General features: G+C 39.4%; 2 protein-coding genes across 8 annotated transcripts in view; one reads left to right on the plus strand and one right to left on the minus strand.

Moving 5' to 3' along the window:
* The window catches only part of pphln1 (periphilin 1), a 77,587-nt gene that overhangs the window by 11,402 nt on the left and 41,984 nt on the right, over positions 1-24,201 (plus strand). For 2 of the 6 annotated variants that reach the window (XM_057853806.1, XM_057853807.1), the window contains exon 11: positions 15,660-15,760. The exons of 1 other annotated variant lie outside the window; for it this stretch is intronic. In XM_057853806.1, coding sequence (XP_057709789.1) covers positions 15,660-15,760 — 101 coding nt within the window. Of the gene's footprint in view, positions 1-15,659; positions 16,568-24,201 lie in introns of those variants that run through there. 3 more of the 6 variants (XM_057853804.1, XM_057853802.1, XM_057853803.1) reach the window with 3 other exon arrangements.
* prickle1b (prickle homolog 1b) lies at positions 923-22,235 on the minus strand. 2 transcript variants are annotated; one of them, XM_057853797.1, is made up of 8 exons: positions 22,055-22,235; positions 8,439-8,615; positions 7,489-7,602; positions 6,185-6,322; positions 4,048-4,251; positions 3,790-3,976; positions 2,777-3,730; positions 923-2,712 (listed from the first exon to the last, which is right to left on the minus strand). In XM_057853797.1, exons 2-8 carry the CDS (start codon positions 8,601-8,603, stop codon positions 1,865-1,867), a joined length of 2,610 nt encoding a protein of 869 aa, XP_057709780.1. In that variant the 5' UTR covers positions 8,604-8,615; positions 22,055-22,235; the 3' UTR covers positions 923-1,864. The 2 variants fall into 2 exon arrangements, with proteins under 2 accessions (XP_057709780.1, XP_057709779.1); XM_057853796.1 differs by lacking the exon at positions 22,055-22,235 and adding an exon at positions 10,781-11,059.

The following is a 24,201-nucleotide window of genomic DNA, read 5'->3' on the forward strand; positions in this document are numbered from 1 at the left end:
AATTGTCATTCGTTGTATGAGAATAAAGAGAACATTTCAGTTAGAAAATATTACAATTTGTGATAATACGTACAAGTACATAATATTACAACTTTAATCGAGTGATATTAAGTAAAGATACTTAATATTACGCCTTTAATCTTGTAATATTGTGTTAAATTACGTAATTTTAGGGGTTTAATCCAGGAATAATACGTAAAGATACATAATATGCAATTAAAATCAAAATGTGTAAAATTAGGCAATATTAAGGCTTTAATCTCGGAATATTGCGTAAAGTTATGTAATATTAGGCCTTTAATCTCGGAATACTATACAAATTTAAATAATAGGCCTAGGAATAATACATGTACATAATGCAATTAAAGTAAAAATAAAAGTAAAAATACGCATTATTTGGACTAATTAGGTAAAATTAGATAATAGGTCTTCACATAATATTTAAAGTCTCATAACATTACGATTTTAGATTTGTAATATGGAGTTTTACTTAAAATTACGACCTTCATCCTGTAATATTACATTAAATTACATAATATTACAACTTTAAGATTGTAAAATTGCAAAAGTTACTTAATATTAGGACTTAAATCCTAAAATATTACATGAAGTCGTGTAATATTACTATTTGAAACTCAGAATACACAAGTAATGGTCATAGTATGACTAAATATTACATAATGTTACTTTAAAGTCTTAATGTTCCGTAAAGTATGTAGAATTATGTAAAGTACATACTTCATGTAATATTGCAAAATTAAAGTCTTAAGATTACATAATATTTTAAGAATAAAGGCGTAATATTACTTGACGTCATGAGATTACCACTGTAATGTTGCATGGTATGTTGTTCAGTTGTTTAAGGCTTTACAAAATATTAGAACTCCATACTGCAAATTCATCCCATAAAATTAAAGTAAAAAACCAAGTGCATTGCAAAAATATTTTATTACAAGCATCTTAACAATTTTAGGCATATAACTGGTTATGACACAACAAGTGTAATGAATATTTGGACTCAATATAGATGTTATACATATTGTAAGTGTTACTAAAGACACTTTGATGGCACTTAAGCTTTTTGGTTCCCCTGTATTTACATTTCCAACTTGTACTTTTCACGTTCATCACATTTCAAAAGCAGTATTCAAATCTTAACTTAGTATTTACACTACATTTGAACTACTTTTCATTAAATTATCAGGTAAGTCTTCAGACTGGAAGCCAAAAATCTGATATTTAGCCAATCCAGATTGATTCTAGATGGCTCTTTTGTAGTGTGAACAGTGTCAAAGCACAGAAATCTGATCTGAAACCATATACGGGAGGTAGTTTCTTATCAGATATGGACAGGATGCTATTTAATTGTCTGAACAGGCCCAGATCTGATTTTGGACACTTGCTAAAAAATAGTGTGAACAGTCCGCCCTAAAAATCGGATTTGAGGAGGAATCCAATTGGAATCAGATGTGCCTGCAGTCTGAACACAGCCTTATCCACCTGAGTAGTATTAACCTCTACGCAATTGAACTCTACTTTTGTCTGCATAATTGACATATTATACCTGTAAGGCGAGGTTCATACTGCAGGTCTTAATGCACAAAACCAATTTTTTTTTTTTGTGGTCATATCTAGTCTTTCTGCATGCCCGTTCAGACTACCATTTTCAATTGCGGCCTGAAAATTGTCGCACATGCGTAGAAGACCAATAATAGACTCACGAAGTGACCCGCAGATGTAGAAAAATAAGTCACAAGAAATTTAACTTGTTTCTTCCATAGTGGAGTAAACGTACATCTAAAGCTGTTAGGTAACGGGACAAAACGCTGGTTTTGCAGGGTGTAGAGTTAATGAAACCTGAGCCTCAAGAGATAATACAGTTTTTGGATCGGTGACTCTTTCCGTGTTTTAAGCTGTGACTTTGGGGCGAGAGAGCAATCACCCGGGGGTAGTTCTCTGTATAGAAGCGTCCAGTGGATCGGGGCTGCGGGATAGGCTGGCCCAGGAAATATCCTTCTTCCTCAGAGTCCGATGACGAAGAACAAGTGGAACACCACTCGTCCTCATCTTTGTAGAGACCCATAAAATGCTCGGCCCGGAAGTCTCCTCGGGATGGGCCTGGAATCATATAGTCGGCCTGTTTTTGAGAGGGTTGTTGGCGAGGGTCACCGGGATTCTGCCGGTGATGTCGGTACAGTCTTTGCGGCATGTTTAGGGCAATGTCTGAATGGGTTTTGCGGCTCTTGTGGTGCCGAGCGTGGTGGGGACGCTGTCCATTGTGCCCGTGTTGACTCGATGGACGGCTTCTGTCCCTGCTAGCGTCACGGTGTGCAAAAGCCCTGCGCTGTGGCCTCTCGCTCATGGGATGCTTTCGAATATTGATGTCGAATCCGTCGTTGTAGCCATTATCCACAGTGTCTTCTGTGAATTTGACCATTTGAGGGGGCCTGGACTGGGATTTGGTCCTCCTCAGAGCCGGCGCGTGGACAAAAGCGGGTGGGGATTCTGAATGGTTGTACAAAGATAAAAGTCCTCCATCTTGTGTTGTCTGTTGCTCTCCCTTCTCCATGTTCAGGTTGAGAGAGGTGTTACTGTGGTGAAGGTGAGATGAATTAAAGGTTCCCATGTTGCTCATTTTCTCGCAACCTTCTTCTAAAGGTTGGTGCATTGCATGAAGGGAATAGACTCTGCCATCGCCATCAACTGATGCACCTACGGAAGAAGAAAATGGATGTTTTACACATTGTTACCAGAAAATAAGAATGATGTTTCTCACCGGTGATGTTGGATAGCGCCAATGAGTCCATGGAATCTCCCATACTTTGCCCTGCCTTCCTGAGCTCATCTGCAATGCATTCCAGAGTATCTTGGTACCACTGTCTGTTCTCCGGCCATAGAGTGTCATGTTTGCCTGCACCCATTTGGTCCTGATCTTGATCCATTTCTAGCTCCTGGATCTTTCTGGCACTGGCAGGTCCTGGATGACTTCCGTACGCGGAGTCACCCAACCCGTCCTGAGATTGGGCCCAGTACATCTCAGGAAGATGTTTCTTGCTCATCAGTCCAGGGCTAAGGCTGGCTCGGGACTGGTTGGAAGTTTGGCTCTGGGTGGGACTAGTTGGAGTAGGTGAAGAGGCAGTGATTCCAAGGTGTTCTGGCTTTAGCCAAGGGTCTGAAACAGTCACCAGACGGTTTCTGTCATTGTTAGGACTGGGAGATTTTAGGGATGGTTGTTGAATCTGTTGCAACACTCCCTGGTCCCCGAACTTTAGCAAGAGCTGAGTCATGTAGTCCTCATGCTGGGCCCATTCCTCAGGGTCTTCTTCTCCCCCAGCATCCTGGTCCTCTCGATCTCTCCAAAACCGTTCCTCATCCAGCCTGAGATGGGAAAGCTTCTGCCCCGTAACATCAATATTCCCATCAACTTCAGAGACAACTGTGGAGGGGTTAAGGACTTGGGACTGTCTCCATTGTTCAGCGGGTCTGCTGCTCTTCCCCATGCGAACACTGCGCCGGGATTCGCGAGAACGAGCAGACTGAAACGCAGAGTCGGATGAATCGGAGGCGTGAATATCTTCACCTTGGCTGCAGGCCTTGGAACAGTAGATGCGCCCTTGTTTTGGCAGGAAGGGACAGCCCAGCAAGGACGTCTTACACTGAGTACAGCAGAAGCACTCGTCCGTAGCGTGCCAGTGTCCACCTTCATAGGTCATTTGCGCATGGTCCACTCCTGTAAGGTAGTCAGATTGTTGAAGCAATTGTTGAATCCAATCCAAATGATGAACTTACCAATATTTTCACCACACGCCTCACAATATTCCGCATACAGCGACTCAAAACAACAGCAGCAGTAGGGCCGGCCGTCTTTCATGATGTAGCGTTGCCCTCCTAACATCGTCCCGCACTCGAAGCAGGCAAAGTGCTTCATGTGCCAGTGTCGGCCCTCGGCCTCAGTGCACTCATCTGCGAATATGATCTTCGAGAGAAACCCAGGCCGATGCTCGGTGAGGTGTGATTAATCCAAAATATGTGATGATACTGACTTACCTCGTCACAAGAGGAGCATCTCGGTTTCATCATTTCTGCATGATGTCTTCCACAGAGGATCCTACCGTTTTGGTAGAAATAAATCAAATCCACTAGGAGCTCTTGACATGTGGCGCACACAAAGCAAGCGGGGTGCCAGCACGGGTTTGGTCCAGCCCTTGAGGCAAAGATTGCCATTTCCCCTCCATTGATGCCACCTCCACACTGCCAAAAATATTGAAATAATGCATGAAAGTTCTATTCCTGGCAACTTGTTCATGCAGCGGCTATGCTTATAATTAGTGGTAGCTTTGTTACCATCGATAATATTCAATTTTTAAAAAATGGTGTTTCCAGCCAAAACCGCTTGACCACCAACACCGTTCATACACCGAAACAGCTGGAATTCTCATATGATCTGGGCTCTTTTGTTTGACACCCTAGAACAGGGGTGGGCAAACCGGTCCTCGAGGGCCGCAGTGGGTCCTGGTCTTTGTTGCAACTGATTCAGCACAGACAGTTTAACCAATGAGGTTTCAGTGGAACCATGAAGCACCTGACTGCAATCAACTGATTGCACTTGTAAGAAACCAGATTGGTGAAAGGCTGTCCTCATGATGGGTATGAACAAAAACCCGCACCCACTGCGGCCCTTTGTGGAATAGTTTGCCCACCCCTGCCCTAGAATGACTGTTCGTCCCAAAATGCGTTTTTGGTTGTTTTTTTTTTACAAAAAAAAAGTTAAATTTCAAAATGCTTCTTATCCTACAATGTATGTCCAAATTATTATTATTTAAACATTAAACAATTCAGAATGCTACAGGGCACAAAAGTTCTGTACAGTATCTGCTAAAAATGTACATTTTGGTCAAAATTTGCCAGAAAAATACACATTCATTTCTAATGGGCAAAATATCCCATTCATTTCAATGACACAAAAACACATTCACTCCTATTAACTTCCAACCGAAGTGAGTCAATATCAAAAGGAAGTTATCCCAAAAGCTCAAAAAATCAACAAGAAATGGCCCCAAAATGCTCCCAACCAAAAGGAAGTGACCCTGGAATGCCTCAAAATCAACATGAAGTGACCCGATAGACAAACCACCGCAGCAAATCTACCATCAGAATTTCTCCAAAAATTACATTTTCTAGTCCACTAATACGTATATTCCTATTCTACTCGAATATTTAAGAGTCTGGAGATAATCCTAAGTACGTATGCGTAGAGGTGTTAAAACCAACAAAGCATGTGATGTTATCCAATCTAAACACATCCGTGAAACAAGAACGACTGCTAAAACAAAACCACAGATTGTGTATCACGTCTTTTGGAATAGCTGCATGTTCCTTTTAATTCAGGATTAGCTGTTCTTGGATCCGACATGAACTGGTGTAAGTATGCATTGTAACAGATGGCTTGAACAGAGCTTGGTCTCAAGTCGCCGAAGATCATATGACCCCATAGATTGTCTAAATATGCCTTGACGCCAAATCGCAAGTCTTTATTTAACCCGCAAGAGTGAGGGGATAGACAGCGATAGGATAGCATACCCAGCTGTTTGCTATTATTACAAGAGCGGACATAGTGGGAGCCTTGACTTGTGTATGTCCCTGAGAATGACAGAAACTGGAGCCTTAGAAATTGTCTGCGAACATGTGTGCATTCCTAGGTAGAGATGTACACAAACGTGGTTGTATACCCAACAAATACATGACAGAAAGGCATTTCCACTATGGATCCGCAAGAATTGCTCGCTCTCCTTAGATGATGTGTTTGTTAGAATCTATATTTAGGTGCTGACAAGCTCTGAACCCAAAGGAACATAGCTTGCATAGCCAAGCGGAGGATGTGGTTTCCTCACTGGTCAGGGCTTTGTGAATGTTGACAGGAAGTTTTCCACAAGCTTGATTAAGGACATCATGACTGGTATGAAAAGTATTGCCACATTGGAACAACAATATCAGCTCAGTCTAGATCTGCTGCTTCTCTGTATCCAGAAGAACCAGACGAGGTGGCTCGGGAATTTGACAAGGATGTGTCTTAAGATATAAATACGGTAAAACCCAATAGTTGGTTTCCGTCTAAGTACAATATGCCTGATGGCTACATGATCGTGTTCACGTGTGCTTTTGCGCAAACCTTGGTGTTACCTACATTTTCGCAGCGAGTATGTTGCAGTGCTCGTGGCAGGATCTTGGGCGTTCCCCTCCCGAGTGCCTCTCTCTTCCGCTGGGCGCTAAACATGTGAAGCTCCCTGTTTTCTTCCTCCGTTAGAGATTGGCAGTACCGAACCTAATCAAAACAAAGCAGTTTCAGTCAAGCTAGCTAAAGAAAATAACTTGGAGACGGCGTTAGCCTGAAAAGTGGTTTATTGATGAATTTCCAGATGGCAGACCGCACTTTAACCTTCCGACATGGAGCTTTGGGTGCCTCTCTAACCACAGTAATGCAAGGAATTCTTCCACAATCAGCAACAAACATTATAAAACCAACCCATCAAAGATTGTTTGTGGACTAGACTTATTGTGTGTTTATTTAGAGACCACTTCAGTCAGTTACGTAAACTTATCGGCGCATATCCCAACGAGGCTATTGTTTTGTTTAGTGGTTAGGCCAGGTTTTAATCAGCTGTTGGTGTTTGTTACAAACAGGAACCACAACTTTCTCTGTCGTCATGACCAGATTTGTTTTAGTTGGGTACGACTACTTTGTCTCTAGAACACTAGCGTACAGCGGTGTTTTTCAACCATTTTTGAAAGAGAGGTTTCGCTTATTTCCTCACACCAGAGACTCCGAAAGGAAACGGCCTTTGCTTCCTTTTCACGGCCATTCAATGAATTTTGTTGATTTCAATTTTGTTCAGCTAATCTTATTGCTAACCTCTTTTTAACGTATTTGTCTCGTTTTAACGTATTAATAACTTAATTTCAGTGTATTGACAAACTCGTTTCAACGACTAGTAAGTGGCGAAGGATAAATGCTAAAAACATCACATTTTCCCATAGTTCCTCAGACAGTGTTCGGGCATGCACAGTTTTACTCAACTATGGAAGTGACTCCCCTCGCTTGTTTTGAAACACAAGGTAAGATTTCTTATCTTGCAAGAGAGAATATGCAGTGTTGCTTTAGCCGTTCAAGGTCTGTGATGAGTGACCAACACACACTAAAAGTAACTCACTGCGTTAGCATAGTATTCGTGTTAACATTAGCATCAGCTTTAGTGTGGCAAGCATCCTCTTAAATGCATAGCAATAGTTGAAAAACACTGGTGTGGAGAATGCGCACCTACTATGGCGAAGCTAACATGACAGTCTACTTGCTAAAACTGTGCATAAAAGGCTGTATACTTGCTACGATATTTGGAAAAGAAGCTAATGAAATAGCCCTACAGTAAAAATGCACTACTGGAACAGTACAAATAAACTGAAATTCTGTGGAAATATTATTCCCTTTATTACCTCATTGTCGTGAGGCGGCAGCTGGTAGAGCAGTTGTCTGATACGGTGTTTCTCACCAGAACTGTTGATGTACGGCACCTTGTCCTCAGGCAGACAGGAAAAATACATCTGGACCTTGAAGTAAAGAACAATGCATCATCTTTTTTTGAATTTGGTACAGTATATCACGTTGTAGAATGAATGAGGGCATATATGGAATCAATAGAGAATGCCTGCTACTGTGTGCCCCTTTTTTCTGATTCATTGACCCAACATGTCAATCTCAATTCTGTCACAGGCAACCGACTGTGAAAACTCTCTAGACATTCGAGTGAGTAATGTTTGCTTAACCCATTTCCCTCTAAAAGTCTAAAATGTTTATCTATTTTGGGCATTAGAGGCAGATTTTTCAAAGTAGTGTTGTCCAAGCGTTAACTTTAAAAGTGTGTATGCATTTATATTAAGACTGGGCAATGTTAACTCTCCGTGATCACCCGTGTTGTATTTAATCAAAAATATGCAGTTGTTAACTTTAGTTTCCCAGATTTTTGTCTGTGCAAGTAACCTTTGAAGAAAATTCCCCATGTATGAATGACATCACTCTTCACCAGTGGCGGGAAATTCAACTGTGGGCAGCAATTTTATTTTTCTAACCCTCTTAAAAAAACTGATTTTGCAGTTTTATGAAGTACGGTACTTTCAGTCTGGTAGATCATAATGTGTTCACTCTATAAAAGAACATTGAATCGTTTCAAAAAATTATATGTAAAATGTGACATTTCTCATCAAGTAGCCAGTCATGTTAGCTATGATGCTAGCAAGGACTGAGGACTATTTTTAGCACAAAATGTCCCCTGTGTTAGTGTCCAAATGGCACCCTATAAGAAAAAAAATGACCCTTTATAAAAACTCCCAGTTAAAAAAAAAGTGATAACATTTTAGCCATCTTTTAGCACACTTCGAAGCTCTACCTGCTCTGGTTTGAGTCCTGGAGGAACCCACGCGTACTCTTCTAGCGCACACCCAGAGTCATCGTCTGAAGTGGAGCTCCTCTGGAAGCTCATGGCCACCTTGCCCTTCTTCACCCCGGGAAGAGGCTCCATCTCCGGTCCCCGATGCGAAGGACGTTCGCTCATCACGTGTGGACGCTGAGGACAGTAAAAGCAGAAAACAGTCAAGTCACCCCATTAGCGTCGCGAGTCCTTTCGTGCTTGATGAGAAATCAAAACAAAGAGGCACTCCAGATGATGTGTAATGGAAAAATCCTACAGGCTTTTTTTCGTTAAGCTGTTCCTCTTAATGTCAGAAACTGAAGACATTTTAGGACATTTTCATGGACGGACAAGCTTTATACAATTCAGCGTGATTGGACAGCAGCTGTCAGCGGCTTGTAAACATCTGTCGCGTTCCAGCTTGTGAGAAGACGTAAGCCTATAGTGGCCTGGATGACTGCTTTATATGCAAAGGAGATGGTCTCCATCTCGAGCATTAGCATTTCAAGCATTAGCATGAGGAGTGTGACCGTATATTGAAATGGTAATATACTTTGTATTCCAAGTTATCGATATGCTCCCGCCAAGAATCTATATATCGTTTTAAAAAGGTTTCACAGTTTACGAAAAAAGGAACCAACTGGTCGCTAGCGAATTTTTCCGCTAGAATAGTGTCTAGGTTAACTCATCGTGTTTGTTCATTCGAATTCAGATTTGATGTTTTGCGCCGCCAAAGGCACTGAAAACAGCCAGCCATGTATAGGTCACTTCCTGTTGATTTGAAGACGCTTCCTATTCATATTAGAACATTCCCTGGTCATTCCTGTTCAGTAACCCAACATTTTCCATTCATTTCCAATGGCGCTATTTGCCGTAAATGCCCCAAAAGCATTAGAAAGTGTACCAAAATCAACAGGAAATGAGCTGAAATGCCCCAATAATGAAGTCATTGATCTGACATTTGACGGCCGTAGACGTGTAAAGTGTTAATTCGCTTCCACCCCTCCCATTTCAAATGGATTGAACAGGTTCCTTCTAATTAGCATACAGTTTCATCAAGGACAGAGAAAACCAAAAATTTGCAGGTTTTAAATTATTAAGGAGTCATGTGAATGTCACTTGTGACTAATCTATCAGGTTTTATAGACGTTATCTTTCTGAGAATTCTTATTCTACCCACGCTACTTTGTTATGTCACGTAAGACCAGTTAGTAGAACATTTAGCCTTAAAGAATTACTCTATAGGACTACATCATTGACACTCATTCAGGTATTCATGGATGAATGAATAATTCAATTACGTCTGTTGATCATTTCTAAGAACGCTTACAATGGAATTATTGTGGGCATGCTTTGCCAAGCTAATGTTAACAGTTGTGTTAATGGCATTGATTTTCAATGGGGTGTCCCATTTAGCACAAACGTAGGAAAAATCATTTCTATATAAATTTGCGTCTGATGGGGGGCCGACCTCAAGAAGGTGTTTTCGGCAATTTTTCACTTTTTTTCCGGTTTTCTTGGCTTTAGTGATTTTGTTTTGTTTTGTTTTTTGCAGTTATCGCAGTTTCTCAGTTTTTTCCTTTTTTTCTCTGCATTTATCATTTATTCTGGTTGTCAGGTTTTAATTTTTCAGGGTTTTTTGGGCCATTTTTATTTTTTTATTTTTTTAATTTTTCACTTTTTTTTCTCAGCTTTAGCCATTTTTTTGCTGTTTTTCAGTATATTCAGATTTTTCACTGGTTCCCCCCCAAAATTTTCACCATCCTTTGTTTTTTTTTCTCTTTTTTGTTTGTTGCATTTTCTGATTTTTCAAGATTGTTTTGCATTTCTTTCAGTTTGCGTTTTTATCTCGGCTTTTTTTTTTCCAATTTTTTTTTGCAGTTTTTCAAACAGGTACTTCGCTTAAACTGCGAAAAATAACCGTCAACGCCAAAAACGGCTATATCTGTCAAAGTCAAACGACTGATACCTCAGTCAATTCCAATGACTGCTATATCGGTCAATTCCAGTTCAGTCTGGACATAGACTTCACAACCTATTGACATGACACGGGAAACGGGGCTGATTCGTACGGGGCCTATTCTCAAAAATTTAGATAATGAAGTCTATACTTTGGATTAAAAATTGCAGAACACAAATTAGGACGGCCAAAGCCCAAAAAAACATGTGCTCTTCGATGCCTGAAAAAAACATGAAATAGTGGGTTTCATAGGGCAAGATCGTCACATGTTCCCCGGTAAAAAAAAAAAAAAAAAAATACAGCCTAATTGATGTCACAGGGTACCCGAGGCACTAAACTCAGCTCATGTAGTAAAACTTACCTCCAAAAAAAGCATCTTTCCACCTGGTCACGTTCGCCCATAAGACATATTTACAGCTCTAATCAGTTCCAGATCCAACTGAGTCAGGAAGTGCGCCCCTCCCAGGTCGTTCCCTCCTTCGAATGTCTGCCAAAGTTCATAGAAAGCCCTTTCAAAGATGTAGAGCACCTCAGTTAGGGATCCGGAATCCTTCTGAGGAGGTCCAAGAGCTGTGATGTCTCTATCTTAAGTGTCTCAAGATCCCATTTGCGAAGTGAGTGCATGTCTGGAGGTAGGTTGGACTTGTTGGCCCCTCCCTCATTCCTCCCCTCCCCAGCACTTCAATCCCACTCCCTTTTCTCCTCTAAAGTGACACCCTGCCCCCCTCAGCAACTTGACTGAATGTTAATGCAAACACAAACGACACTAATTGTAATCAAATTTAACCCTGCAATGCAATTAAATTTTTATGAATGAAAAAAAACAAGTATTATAAGGGCCATAATTGTGGTTTTTATTCATTTTAAATGTAACAAATGAACAGGAAGAGATAAAAAATGCACCCAATTTCCCAAGAAGTGACCAATAAATGCCCCGAAATCAACAGGAAGTGAACCGGAAATGTCCCAAAATTAACAAGGGCTGCGATATCGGCAGGAAGTAACCTGATATCAACAAGGAGTGACCCAGAAATGCTCCAAAATCAATAGAAAGTCATTCAATATCAAGAGGAAGTGAACTGTAAAATCCCTAAAAATAAGAAGTGACTTTATCAAAGGAGATGACCCAATATTGTAAAAGACCCAAATCCACAGGGGGTGACCCAATTATGCCTCAGAATCAACCGGAAGTTACCCGAAAATGCCCTAAAATCAACTGGAATTGAACAGATATCAACAAGAAGTGATCTAAAAATGCCACAAATCAACAGGAAGTGATCCGATAGATGCAGGAAGGGACTTGAAAATTCCCTAAAATCTGGAAGTGATGCAATAATGCCTCAAAATAAAAAATGTGGGGAAAAAAATGGAAATGCCTCCAAATTAACTGGAAGTGATTCGATAGAGACAAGAAGCAATCTAAAAATGCACCAAATCAACAGGAAGTGGTCCAACATCAACAGGCAGTGACCTATAAACGCCCCAAATCAACAGGAAGTGACCCAAAATCAACAGGTTGTGAGTCGGCGAGAGTATGAAAGCGTTCCCGTCCGGTTAAATGTTTTGAAATCCAGAAAAATAGCAAAAGTCAAAACAACGAGCCTTAAAATTAGATCTACGTGACGTGTTGTCATTCCGTGGTCGCTAGCATCTGTCATTGTTCAAGGCCTGAAAAGCAGGAATCACTTTAAATGAAAAATGAGTTGACCCAATTGTCCGGCGGGACAAAGACGGCCCATTTTGGCCCTGACGACCGTTTGTCACACGCCACGTTAGCCGAATGAGCTAACTGGCTTTGCCTTCTTTCCGTGGCAGAAACCTCACAACATGCGCTGAACGGATTACGCTCCGGTCGGGTTCACATGTCTGACACTTACGAGCGCAAATTTAACAAATGGAGGGTTTATGCGGTGACCTCTGACCCTGAGCGTTTGCCAGTTTAAACGTAAAATGCTGGTGAAAAAGTGGCACCAAAAGTTTTTAGATAGGCAATCGTCATTCATTAGCGACTCTGTTGACCCCCAATTTTATGGGTAGGAAATATATTTTTCATACATTTTTTAAATGATTATTTTTTTTTAAAAAAATTTAAAAAGGGGGAAGGAAATCTGTTTTTAAATAATTTTTTAAAAAAATGAGCAGGATTCTTTTATTTCATTAAATTTTTAATATTTTTTTCCATTTTTTAAAACTATGCTTCAATCAGTAAAAGGGGAACAACTGTTAAAAAATAAATAAAATTACCAAACGCGAAAAATAATATTTAAAAATATATTCAAACTACCGACTGTTATGAGATTATAATAGTAATATTTTGTAACTTCATGTAATATTATGAGATTAGTCGTAATATTATATAATTTTAAATATTCCAAGACTAAAATTGGAATGTTTCCAAAATTTCAAAGTCATCATGTTACGTAACTTTGTACTATTACGAGATTAAAGTCTTAATATTTAATAATTTAACAATATATTATTGTCTTAAAATCTTATTTTGTTGCTTTCCCTAATATAATTAGATGAAAGTGGTATTTTGTAATTTTAGATGATATTAAGAGATTAAAGTCGGAATATGATGTCATTTCATGTACTACTAAGAGATTACAAATGTAATATTAAATAGTTTTACGTAGTATTAAGATATTAAAATCGTAATGTTAGGTAACTTTACGTTAAATGACGAGATTAAAGCTATAATATTTCGTAACTTCAAGTAATATTATGAGATTAAAGATAAGGAAATATGCGAGATTAAAGGCATACGATTGAAACTTTAAAATCATAAAATAATCTCGTAACAGTACGTTAAAGTCTGCAGAATTACTTAAAGTCATCATTTCACTTCTTTACTCTTGTAATATTATGACTCCAATCTCCTATTTCAGACGTTGTATTCTCCTTGTTAGCCTGAACATCATCCTTGCTAACAATTTAGCTAATATTCCTAGAGACTCCTCACTATAGCCGATTTAGCCCGCTTGTCGTAAAAGCTAACGCTGAGATTTGCTAGCCACAGCAGGGTGTTACTTAAACGCCTTTGGCGGTCGTAAAAGTGCAGTAAAACTCAGGAAATTGTTGAGTGACCTTCAGAAGAGGTTGCGAACTTCTAGCTTAAATTACCAGCTAGTGTTCGACTTCATGTTGACTTCTCAAAATGAAGCTAACAAAATTTTCCTAGATAAATGTTAGCCAACCAACAAAGATCTAGTGATTCTGTCTAATCAACGTACTCAATAACTAATGGGTTATCAAATGAATTGACTATTTTTTAAATAGTCGATAAACTGTTTTGACATTTTTGACCTAAAGGTCCAAAATATCTTTTTTGAGCCTCTTAAAAGCAAATATTTCTCATTTTTAAAAATGTATTTACATTTCTATTTATTCATAAACAAAAAAAGGGAGGAATATATATTTTTTTTATTTCAAAGAGAAGGGGAAGGATAAAATATTTTTTAAATTTTAAAATATACAATAAAATAGAATATTCATTGTTTTTCAGTATTAATTTACATTTTGAAATCAAAACCCAATAACATTAGTACATGTATTTTTATGTGATTAAATGTATGCTATTATTATGTATTACATTATATACCTCCCAACATTTCAACACCCCCACTTGTTCTCATGTTGATGTCCTTTTTAACAAACAAATTAACTTTTACATTTCAAATTCCAAAAAGAACACTGTCAAACTTCTTCAATTTTAACATTGTTACAGGTTTTGTCATGATATCAGCAATCATATCATTCGTTGGACCATACGTCAGTGTTACTCTTCCCTGATTCACAGTAGATCTAATAAAATGATATTTTATGTCTACGTGCTTGCATTTCTGTTAACAGGATTTTTGGCAAGAGCGATTGTCCCTTGGTTGTCATCGTGTACAGTTGTTGGAGTGTACTGATAATGATCAATGCTACCTAGTAGTTTTTCTAAGTATAGGCATTCTTGTATGGTTGAAGCCAGTGCCATATATTCAGCTTCACAGGTAGATAGTGCGACTCTAGGTTGTTTCTTTGTTTTCCAAGAAATTGGAGAACTATTCTTGCTCAAGAAAACACAGTATCCTGAAGTACTGCGCCTGTCGCTAGTATCAGCTGCCCAGTCAGCATCACTATATGCCTGTATACCACGTTTTGCATTGTCGTCTCTTTTGAAACTAAGGCTCTTTTCGGAAGTACCTTTTAGGTATCGTAAGACATGTTTCACAGTAGTCCACGGCTTCTCCGTGGGTTCATTAAAATACTGCGATAACCTGCTTACCACATAGTTTAAGTCTGGTCTTGTGCAAACAGATATATATGCTTCCCTATACATCCTCACGTTGCTCATTTTTATTGCATCCTCGGAATAGTCAAGTTTTTGTTCACGGGGTGTTTCTCTGATTTTGCAATCCAGCATATCAAAGCGCTCTAGTATCTTGTGTGTCTTTTAGCCAAAACTCGGCGTGTTTAATTTCCACTGACATGCGGATACATCCTCTCACATTGCTGTCTTCACAGGCAATCCCACAGATCGAAGTAATCAAAGCAAACAAAAAGAATAAAAGTAGCACTTTAGACAATATATACTGTATGTATATATATATATATATATATTTACTTTTTTTCCCCCCAAAACTAAAAGCATATACATTTACAAAAAAAAACTAAAAATATTCAATTTATTAATTATTTTCTAGTATTATTGCCATTTTAAACAAATTAAAAAAATATATATATATACATAGGGAACAAACAGTAAATATTCTACTTTTATGTATTTAAATGTATTAATTTTTGAATTTTTGTATTTTCTTGATAAAAACAAAGAGAATGTTTATTGTTAATTTATTCATTAGATTTTATTGATTTACATAAAAAATATGCAGAACAAACAAATATATTTCATTTTTTAAAATGTATTCACATATTTTAAACAGAAAATGGGAAAACATTTTAACACATTTGTTATTTTTTTTTGAATTATTAAAATAAACATGTCATTTCATAAAAATGCTTATTTAAATAGAGCAAATCCACAGTAAATTAAAATGAGAACAAATTGTCATCTAAATTCTGTGGATTATGTTTTGCTATTTTCAATGAGCTTGCATACATTACTAACACTCAGTTAGCAGTTTGCTAACTCTAATAGTATACTATTTGGTTCATGGGCTGTCATTTTCAATCCTTAAATGTCCTTAATTTGCTCCAAAGTGATTGTTCCGACTTAAAACCTCTGCTTTCAGCTCCCTAAAAACATCGAAGATTAATCTGCAACAGATGGAACGAGCAATAGCCAGAGCTTTTTCAGCTTTCGTGACCAGGGTTCCTCCACTGGATATTACAGGTGCCACAATACATCAAAATGGTGATATATCGCAAATACTTTGTAGCCTAAAAGTTCATCGATATTGTTTTAAAAAGGTGTCACTGTTTCAAAACGGATTGCTAGCAAAATATTCCATTAGAGTAGTGTCTGCGTTTGTTCATCTATTGCCACTGTCAGCGCGAGTGATCAACAGAAAATGACCCAAAATGTACAGGAAGTGAGCAAAAATCAATTGGAAGTGACCCGTGCATACCTCGAAATAAACCCGATTGGAAGTCTACTCATGTTAAACTCATTTTAATTCTCAGCTCTGATCCATGTATCGATATTTTTTATCGGTATATCTTGAGATTGTTATTGTGAGCCTTGTATCGTAAGTCGTATCGTAAGCGACCCAGAGGTTCCCACCCCTATAGCATATATTTGGACATCTATGGTATCCGTCTCAAAAGGGCTTTCCAGGAGAGCTTCTAAATCAAGCACGCGACCTATCAAAAACAATATATAAACACGTCCTCGCATGTTAGATTTCACGGTCGGCCGGTTGAAGATAATGAACGCTTAGCTTAGCGTCTGCTTTTTGAGGTCAATAGTGTAAACACAACAGGCACTTTTAAGTACCTCATTAATGCAACGGGCTGACTTTCACAGACAGAGATGAGGAAGGAACAAATGTAACCTAGACGACAGTCAAATTACTGTTTGTAGCGCCTGGAAAGCCCCGAGCTTTCACGCGCTAACCGCTAGGGTTGACGATGCGTCCTCTACTGAAGATCTACGGGATAGACCAATAATAATTAGAGATAGACCAATATGGGATTTTCAAAGGCCAGTGCCGATTATTAAAAAAAAAAAAAAAAAAAACGACAATCAGCCAATTGTTGATTTTGTAAGTCGATATTTGAGGCCGTAATACTTATTTGATGGTGGCTTTGCATGTAATGCAAATGCTACGATTCCAGCTTCCTGGCCCAAAACGTTTGATGTATCGACACCGTTCATACACCAAAACGATCACAATCCTCTTTTGTTTGAACGAACAGGAAGTAACCCCCCCTCAAACAAACAGTAATTGACCCTAAACCCCCCAAATTAACAGTAAATTACAACCTAAATACCCCAAAATTAATCAGAAGGGACTCAAAATCAAAAGGAAGTAACTCAAAATAAACGATAAGTGATACCTAAATACACCAAAATTAACAGGAAGTGACCCAGAATAAACAGGAAGTAACTCAATCACTAATTGACCCAGAAATACCCCAAAATTAACCGTGAGTGACACCTAAATCCCCCCCCCCCCACCCCCGAATTAACCGGAAGTGACTCAGATTCAAACGGAAGTAACTGAAAATAAACAGTAATTGATCCAGAAATGCCCCCAAAACAGTATGTGACCCCTAAATGCTCCAAAATTAACAGGAAGTGACCCAGAATCAACAAAAAGTAAGTGAAAATAGACAGCATTGACCCAAAAATGTCCCCAAATCAACAGTAATAACTGACCTAGAAATGCACCAAAATCAAAATAAGTCCCTAAATCAGACATGTCCAAAGTGCGGCCCGGGGGCCAAATGCTGCCCGTGATCAAATTTCATCCGGCCCCCAGCCTGTGTCATAAAATCAATAATGTCTGGCCCGCACACAGACCTAATAAATTGGTCAGCAGTACTGCTACCAGCATATGAAGTAGCTTACACACTAAATGCTGCTCCTCATTTACCCACTAAAAGGCAGCAGCACTCTAAGCAACATTACCCCGCGTGACCCTTTACTCCCAATTTTCTAAAATGGCGACAATCAACAAAAAAAAAAGAAAGTTGACTGTCACGGCCGACGCTTCAAGGATAGGTGGAAATTGGACTATTTCTTCACTAAAATACGCAAAAACTGTCTACCTCATTTGCAAAGAGACAGTCGCTGTTTTTAAAGAGTTCGATGTGAGGCGATATTACCAAACAAGACAAGCTGACATGTACGACAAGAAGGGAAGATAAGTAGCGAGAAATTGAAGCAATTTAAAGCTAGTTTAATTTTACAGCAGCAGTATTTCGCAAGAGCCCAAGAGATGAAAGAGAACACCACAAAGGCTAGTTGCAAGATTTTGTGGAAATTATTAATAATAAAAAAAATAATAAAGCAAATGTGACACACAGAATGGCTTGCTAAAATTTGCATAAATATATTGTTCTACGTAAAGGATGTCAGCCAAGGTCGGCCCCCCACATTTTTAACACACCGATTCTGGCCCTCTTTGCAAAAAGTTTGGACACCCCTGCCCTAAATGCACCAAAATTAGCAGAAAGTGACCCGCGAATGGCCCCAAATCAGCAGGAAGTGAGCCCTAAATGCACCCAAATTAACATGAAGTCACCTGAAAGTGACCTGTAAATGCTACAAAATCAACAGGGTGCACCCAAAAAAAAAAACGGTAATTGACCCAGAAGTGCCCCAAAAATTAACAGGAAATGATCAACGCAAAATGAACTCATTGGCTGCCATTGCCGAGGATAAATGTCCAATTCACTTAAAATGGAAGGACTGTTTGTGAATGCTCATTGAAATAACTGAAATAGAACAAAATAATGATCATTTTTCGTAATGTAAAGTAACGTAACATAGCAAAGCAAAATGTTGCGTAGCATCAAGTAACAAAGCGTAAATCAATATAAAAAATAAAAATAAATAAATAAATAAATATATAAAAGGTAGATTTTTTTTCTTGGTGAAAGACGCGTCTATTATAACGTGATATTGTCTGTGTTTCTATTGCTATGATTATGTACTAACTGATAGGATAGATTTAAATATAACTGTATCTAGTCCTTTTGAATTTATTGTGAGTTTGTGTGTGTGACAATGAGATTAATTGCAGTTAATTACAAGATTGATTCAAAGTTTTAATCATTGCCCAGCGCTAATAACTGATAGGACAAGAAAGATGTCTATTACAATTTCATATTGTCTGTTTTCATTGCTATGAATAGATATTAACTGATACAACAGATTTGGGTATGACTATTATACGTATGCTCCTTTTGAATATGTGTAATGACAATGCGATTAATCGTAAGAATCTCATGTTATTAATCATGATTGAAAATTAGGAATCATTGCCTAGCCTTAATAAATGTTAGAACAGGAAGTGTGAAGTCAGGTGACTTCTTACAAAATCCTTAAAAAAAATCCTCTCTTAGGACAATGCGATTAATTGCGATTCAGATTGCATGACGAGTGGGCGGGACAAAGTACTCTCATTTGATTGGCTAAAATAGTCTGGCAATGGGTATTTTTCTAACTGCTCGAAATTATTGACATTTATTGACATTTTTCCACACTAATACACGTCAAAAAACAGTTTGGCTAAACTAAATTATCAGATGAGAGCTCCATTTTCAAGTTCCTGCTACTTTCCTATCTTTGGGTGGTCACGTAACTGGGAATAATTACGCGTTTCTCGCTAGCAAGTCTCAAATGAGATGCTATCTACGCTATTAGACGAAGGAGCCTTTTAATTATTATCATCTAATAATCATTGGCTTTTAATGTCTGCGTGGCTGGAGACTGTCTGGGAAGGTATTTCAGCACGTGTGAGTGTCTTTAATCATCATCAAATGGAGCTGTGTGTACAGGTAATTAAGTCGGTGCCGAAGCGACTCTCGCTCGCCGCCTCTGAGGTCTTGCGATTCGTGTAGGGCGTTTATTCAAAGCCTGGCTGACTCGCGGTCGCCGCAAACTGACCATAATGCGAGCCTTGTGCAGCCTGGAGGGTTCGCTGTGTAACCACGAGAGTGAAAAGATTTATATTAATGGTCAGGAGGTGGACTGCTGACAACCTAAGTATGCTAACGCTACACCGCACTCAGTACAAGAGTTTTAGTCGGTCGAGAAGGCCATTAAGCGTTTTGTAGGATTTTTGGACATACAGGAAGCCATATGTAGCAGGGTTGTAACGTTACACACAAGTCATGGTTTGGTAAGGGTTTTAAAGCTTGTTCTATTGGCTAAAACTAAAAAGCAGCTGTTATTAAAGTGCAGAATAAATGGAAGAAAACATCAAACTTTGTGCTTTTATTGTTCTAACATTCTTTAATGTCCAAAAAATAGACAACACAGCCTTATTGGTAGGGGTCCACTGAGATAACCGTTAAAGTCAGGTAGCACTCGCCAACTTTGGCAACTTTTTACGACCATTTCCAATGTTGGATTACACACAGTTAATGGAAAACCATTACCGGTGAGCAAAATAAATATTTTTTGATTCGAAAATATCAAATTAATACACTTCATAAAGGGTTAGTACTACTGCATTTGATAGTTCCCACTCTTTTCCTAGTAGTGATCAATGATAACTTCTTCGTCTGTTTTGGTTAGACTTATTTATCCCATACGTTATGTTACTTTACATTACGTTATACTCCATTACTCTACTTTATGTGATGCTACATTACGTGAAGCTACGCTGTGCTATACTACGTTTTGTTATGTTATACATTATGTGACACTAAGTAACACATCGTTACGTGACACTACATTACGTGACGGCACTTTACTTGAGGCTACATCATGCTACGTTGTTTTACGTTATGCTACATCATGATACGTTGCTGTTTAGGGGCCAATCCAGTGAAGCCTTACCTTCCTTAACGTTGATTTGCACCACCTATCTTTACAACCAATCAAGCAGTCTGCTTTTCGTGATGACATCACATCCATCTGGACAGATTCTTCTGTCGTGGTCAGTCAGATTTTTCCAATTTTAAACAAATCTGGTCCCCATTTAAACTGAAGAGACTTTTGTCCCCAATTGCCTGTTTTCCATTAATAACTTCTGTTTCTTTGCATACTCACCCTCCACATACACAACCAGATGGATCTACTTGGCAAGTATGCATTTTCTGATGTTTGCCATGATTTACACATCATGGCACTGGATTCATTCCACTGCGCGGCCACACAAATACAGCACTGTTGGTCCGAGCTACGAGACTGACAGACGCGCACGTAGTCGGGACAGTGTTGCGACTGACACGCATATATTGCTCACATTCATGTTTGTGTTTCTTATTAGCTCAATTTGTTTGATCTAATTCCAATCTGTGCTGTGTGCATGAAAACATCTGACTGCCTCATCCCATAAATCTTGAGTCAGCCAGCTGCACGACTCTCAAAAGTCATGACTAACTTTCTAAACAACAACTTAAGCTTTTAAGCTACGATTCCTTCAAAAACACATTTACGGAGACTCGTTTGTGCATCTTCTTTCCAAATTAAGCTCAGTCTTAGTCTCTTGGTTGTTGAGTGTTAGGGTTTTTTCCAGGACAGTGTCCAACAATACCAAAACAATCTCTTAGGCCAGATTTCTTTTTTGGCGCTTGAACGACAGCCTGTGAAAAAGAACCCGGGTCACATTTGACAAAAGAAGAACGGATAATTGAATTAGATATTTTATTAATTGTGTTAGAAAGGTCTGCTTGCTTACTGCAACAGGTAAGTTATACTAACCTAAGCTAACGGGACTGTCCTTGAAGCAAATTATTAATCAAAACCATGATTAAAAAGCTGTGCGCATGTTAGGAAAATTTAAGAAAGCTGACAATGAAGCTTGCTAAGCTAAATCGAGGTTATTTTGGCAGCAGCTGTAATACTTTTGTACATGATTCTGATCAAAATATGCTTTAGTAATGCTAGTTATAGTTACTTGACGCCACCTACTGCTTTGGAGGACTTTTAGACGTAGCTGCCGTGCATGTGCGCTTGAAAAAAATGGCTGACCAATTAACAGAGACGCTTGCAGGGAACACACAAGCGCCACACACAGATACATACTCATTAACAAAGGCTTAGCATTGCTTACCGTCCCCCCCTTAGAAAAATATGGCCCCCCACGAAGGGGGATACACACCTCAGCCGTCACCTGATCCTCCCACTTGACTGTTCTGATCCTGAATCAGCAATGAAAACCCCGCCTGGGGTATCAGCTGGGTGGGATAAGCAGACTAATAGCCACCACAAGAGGCCGCCACGAGCTTCAGCACACTTTCGACTGCGTTTCCCCCAGATAATTTTGCGTTTGCGACCAAGGTTTGTCCACACGGACACGTTTAGGGTCAGTCCAAGGGGCACGAAGATTAGAGAGAGACAGCAGGACTGCTTGAGTGACAAGCAACAGCTGAGTCCACACATCTGGAAAGCAGTACTTACACCTCCCCAGCTTAAAAATCTAGCTCCAGATGCGTAGTTATCTCACGGAAATACATTGACATCACCAGACATGTGTAAAACTATGGAAAAAATGAAAGGAAAACTCACCCAAGAGGCAGCAGAATAGTTCTCCGTGTAGATAATTCCTTTGAAATGAAGGCGCACGAGCCACTACAAGTAACTGCAAGCTCTCTGCAGGGTCATCTCTGAGCTTGAGTCAGAGAGAGAATGTCCAGGAGTGAGCCGTGTGCAGCTCTGGCACCAACTTAGAGAGTCGAGGAACGATATTACCGATGCTGGATGTCTATTGGCTTGAAAAAAAATACCCCCTCCCTCCTCCTGTACTCCTCCTCCCCTCCTCTGCTTTCAAACGCCTTCTCTCCTCACTTGGGACAGCATTCTGTGTTGTTTTCTGCCTAATAGTTACCATGGTTCGATATTTGTCACGGTACGTTAATCATGGGAAGATCGTGGGAAAGCTCAGAGTAAGGTTATAACAGGCTTTCAAGAGCATAAAACCAAATATATGGAGATACAAATGAATTTATGAAAATGTTTTAGGATGGTAGCTATTGCTTGGAATGCAAAAGCTACCATCTATAATACCGTTCCGCCAAATTTTTCCCAAAACTTTGCCATTCATTCGTAATGGCCAAAATTTCCCATTCATTTCCAATGTTACTATTTGCCATTACACTGACAGGAAATGACCTGCATCAACAGGAAGTGGTTCTCAACAGGAAGTGACCCCTGGAATTCCCACAAATCAACAGGAAGGGACCCGATATCATCATCATCATCATCTTTTCCTTTCGGCTTTTCCCTTCACCCCCAATATCAATAGGACCTGACCCCGAAATGCCCAAATAGCAACAGGAAGTGACCCAAATGAGGCTGCAATTCAGAAGGTGACTCAATATGAACAGGAAGTGACTACGAAATCCCTCAAAGTCAACAGGAACGGACCGCCAAAATGCACCCAAATCAACAAGTAGTGACCCGATATCAACAGGAAGTGACCCTCACCACACCCCTAAATCAACAGGTAGTGACTGGATATCAACAGGACGTGACCCCGAAATGCCTAAATATCAACAGGTGGTTGTATGACGTTAGCCACTAACTTTACCATCCAGTGAAAATCGTTATAAAACATTGGTTGCTAACGTTATAATTCAGTAAAGATCGTTGTATGATGTTAGCCTCTAAAGTTACTATCCAACAAGTCATTATAAAACATTAGCCGCTAACATTATCATTCAGTAGAGATCGTTGTACGACATTAGCCGCAAGTGTTACCATCAAGTGGAGTTGGTTTTTATGACTTTAACCGCTAACGTTACCATTCAGTAGAAGTCATAATAAAACCTTCAGTTGACATATTTGTTTGAGATGGTTGTATGACATTAGTGGCTAACGTTACTATCAAGTAGAGATGGTTGTATGACATTAGCTACATAGAGGTATGTGCTAGCCTCATTATGGAAGCGCATATGAAACACTTGTAAACCATGTAAACCACATAACTGCCTGAAAAAATATGTAGCATTCCTTGTGGTTTTCATCGTAGCTTGGTTGCCATTTCTCTGCATTATGTGTCATAATTGCGATAGTGACTCAAGGGTATCGTACAGTTTTGTATGATTAACGACCGAGCGTGCCAGGTTCATCTGTTTGCAGCACTGCGCTATTCAGTCTTAAGACCGAGATGCTAACCTTGATCAAAAGAGAAATTTGATCATCTTTTGTGTGGCCATTTCTCTTATTTCAGTGCCTCTTTTGTGCTTCCACACAGAGAACTGTAACTTTAAGCCTATTTACAGCAGACAGAGAGGGAAAGGGATAGAAAAGGTAAGCCCCGTAGGCCTACGCATGCAGCCCAAGAGGAAGTGAGGATCAGTGCGGCAAAATGGGGGGCCTCCGGGTTAGCAAATCCTGCAAGTAAAAACAAGGGTGCACCACCGCTCACTTGCCCGAGCCCACTTTTTATTGACTTTGCTTTGAAAACAAGCCGCATTGATGTGGGCCTGCGTGCTTTGTGATGGCAGCTTGGGTGTCATAAGCAATGAAAGACTATCTTTTCTATCATCTCGTAGCAGGAGGCGACGCTCACGATCTTATCTTTTAGCCACGCCAGGCTCATCTGTCATGCCGCGGCCCAGTTAGCGAGGCCAGCCGGCTGTCATTTGTCAGGACGGATGGGGCATGCGAACTACGTTGGAGATTCCTTTACTGTCGGTGTGATTTTAGTTAAT

Source organism: Corythoichthys intestinalis, chromosome 13, assembly GCF_030265065.1.
Source record: "Corythoichthys intestinalis isolate RoL2023-P3 chromosome 13, ASM3026506v1, whole genome shotgun sequence".
NCBI lineage: Eukaryota > Metazoa > Chordata > Actinopteri > Syngnathiformes > Syngnathidae > Corythoichthys > Corythoichthys intestinalis.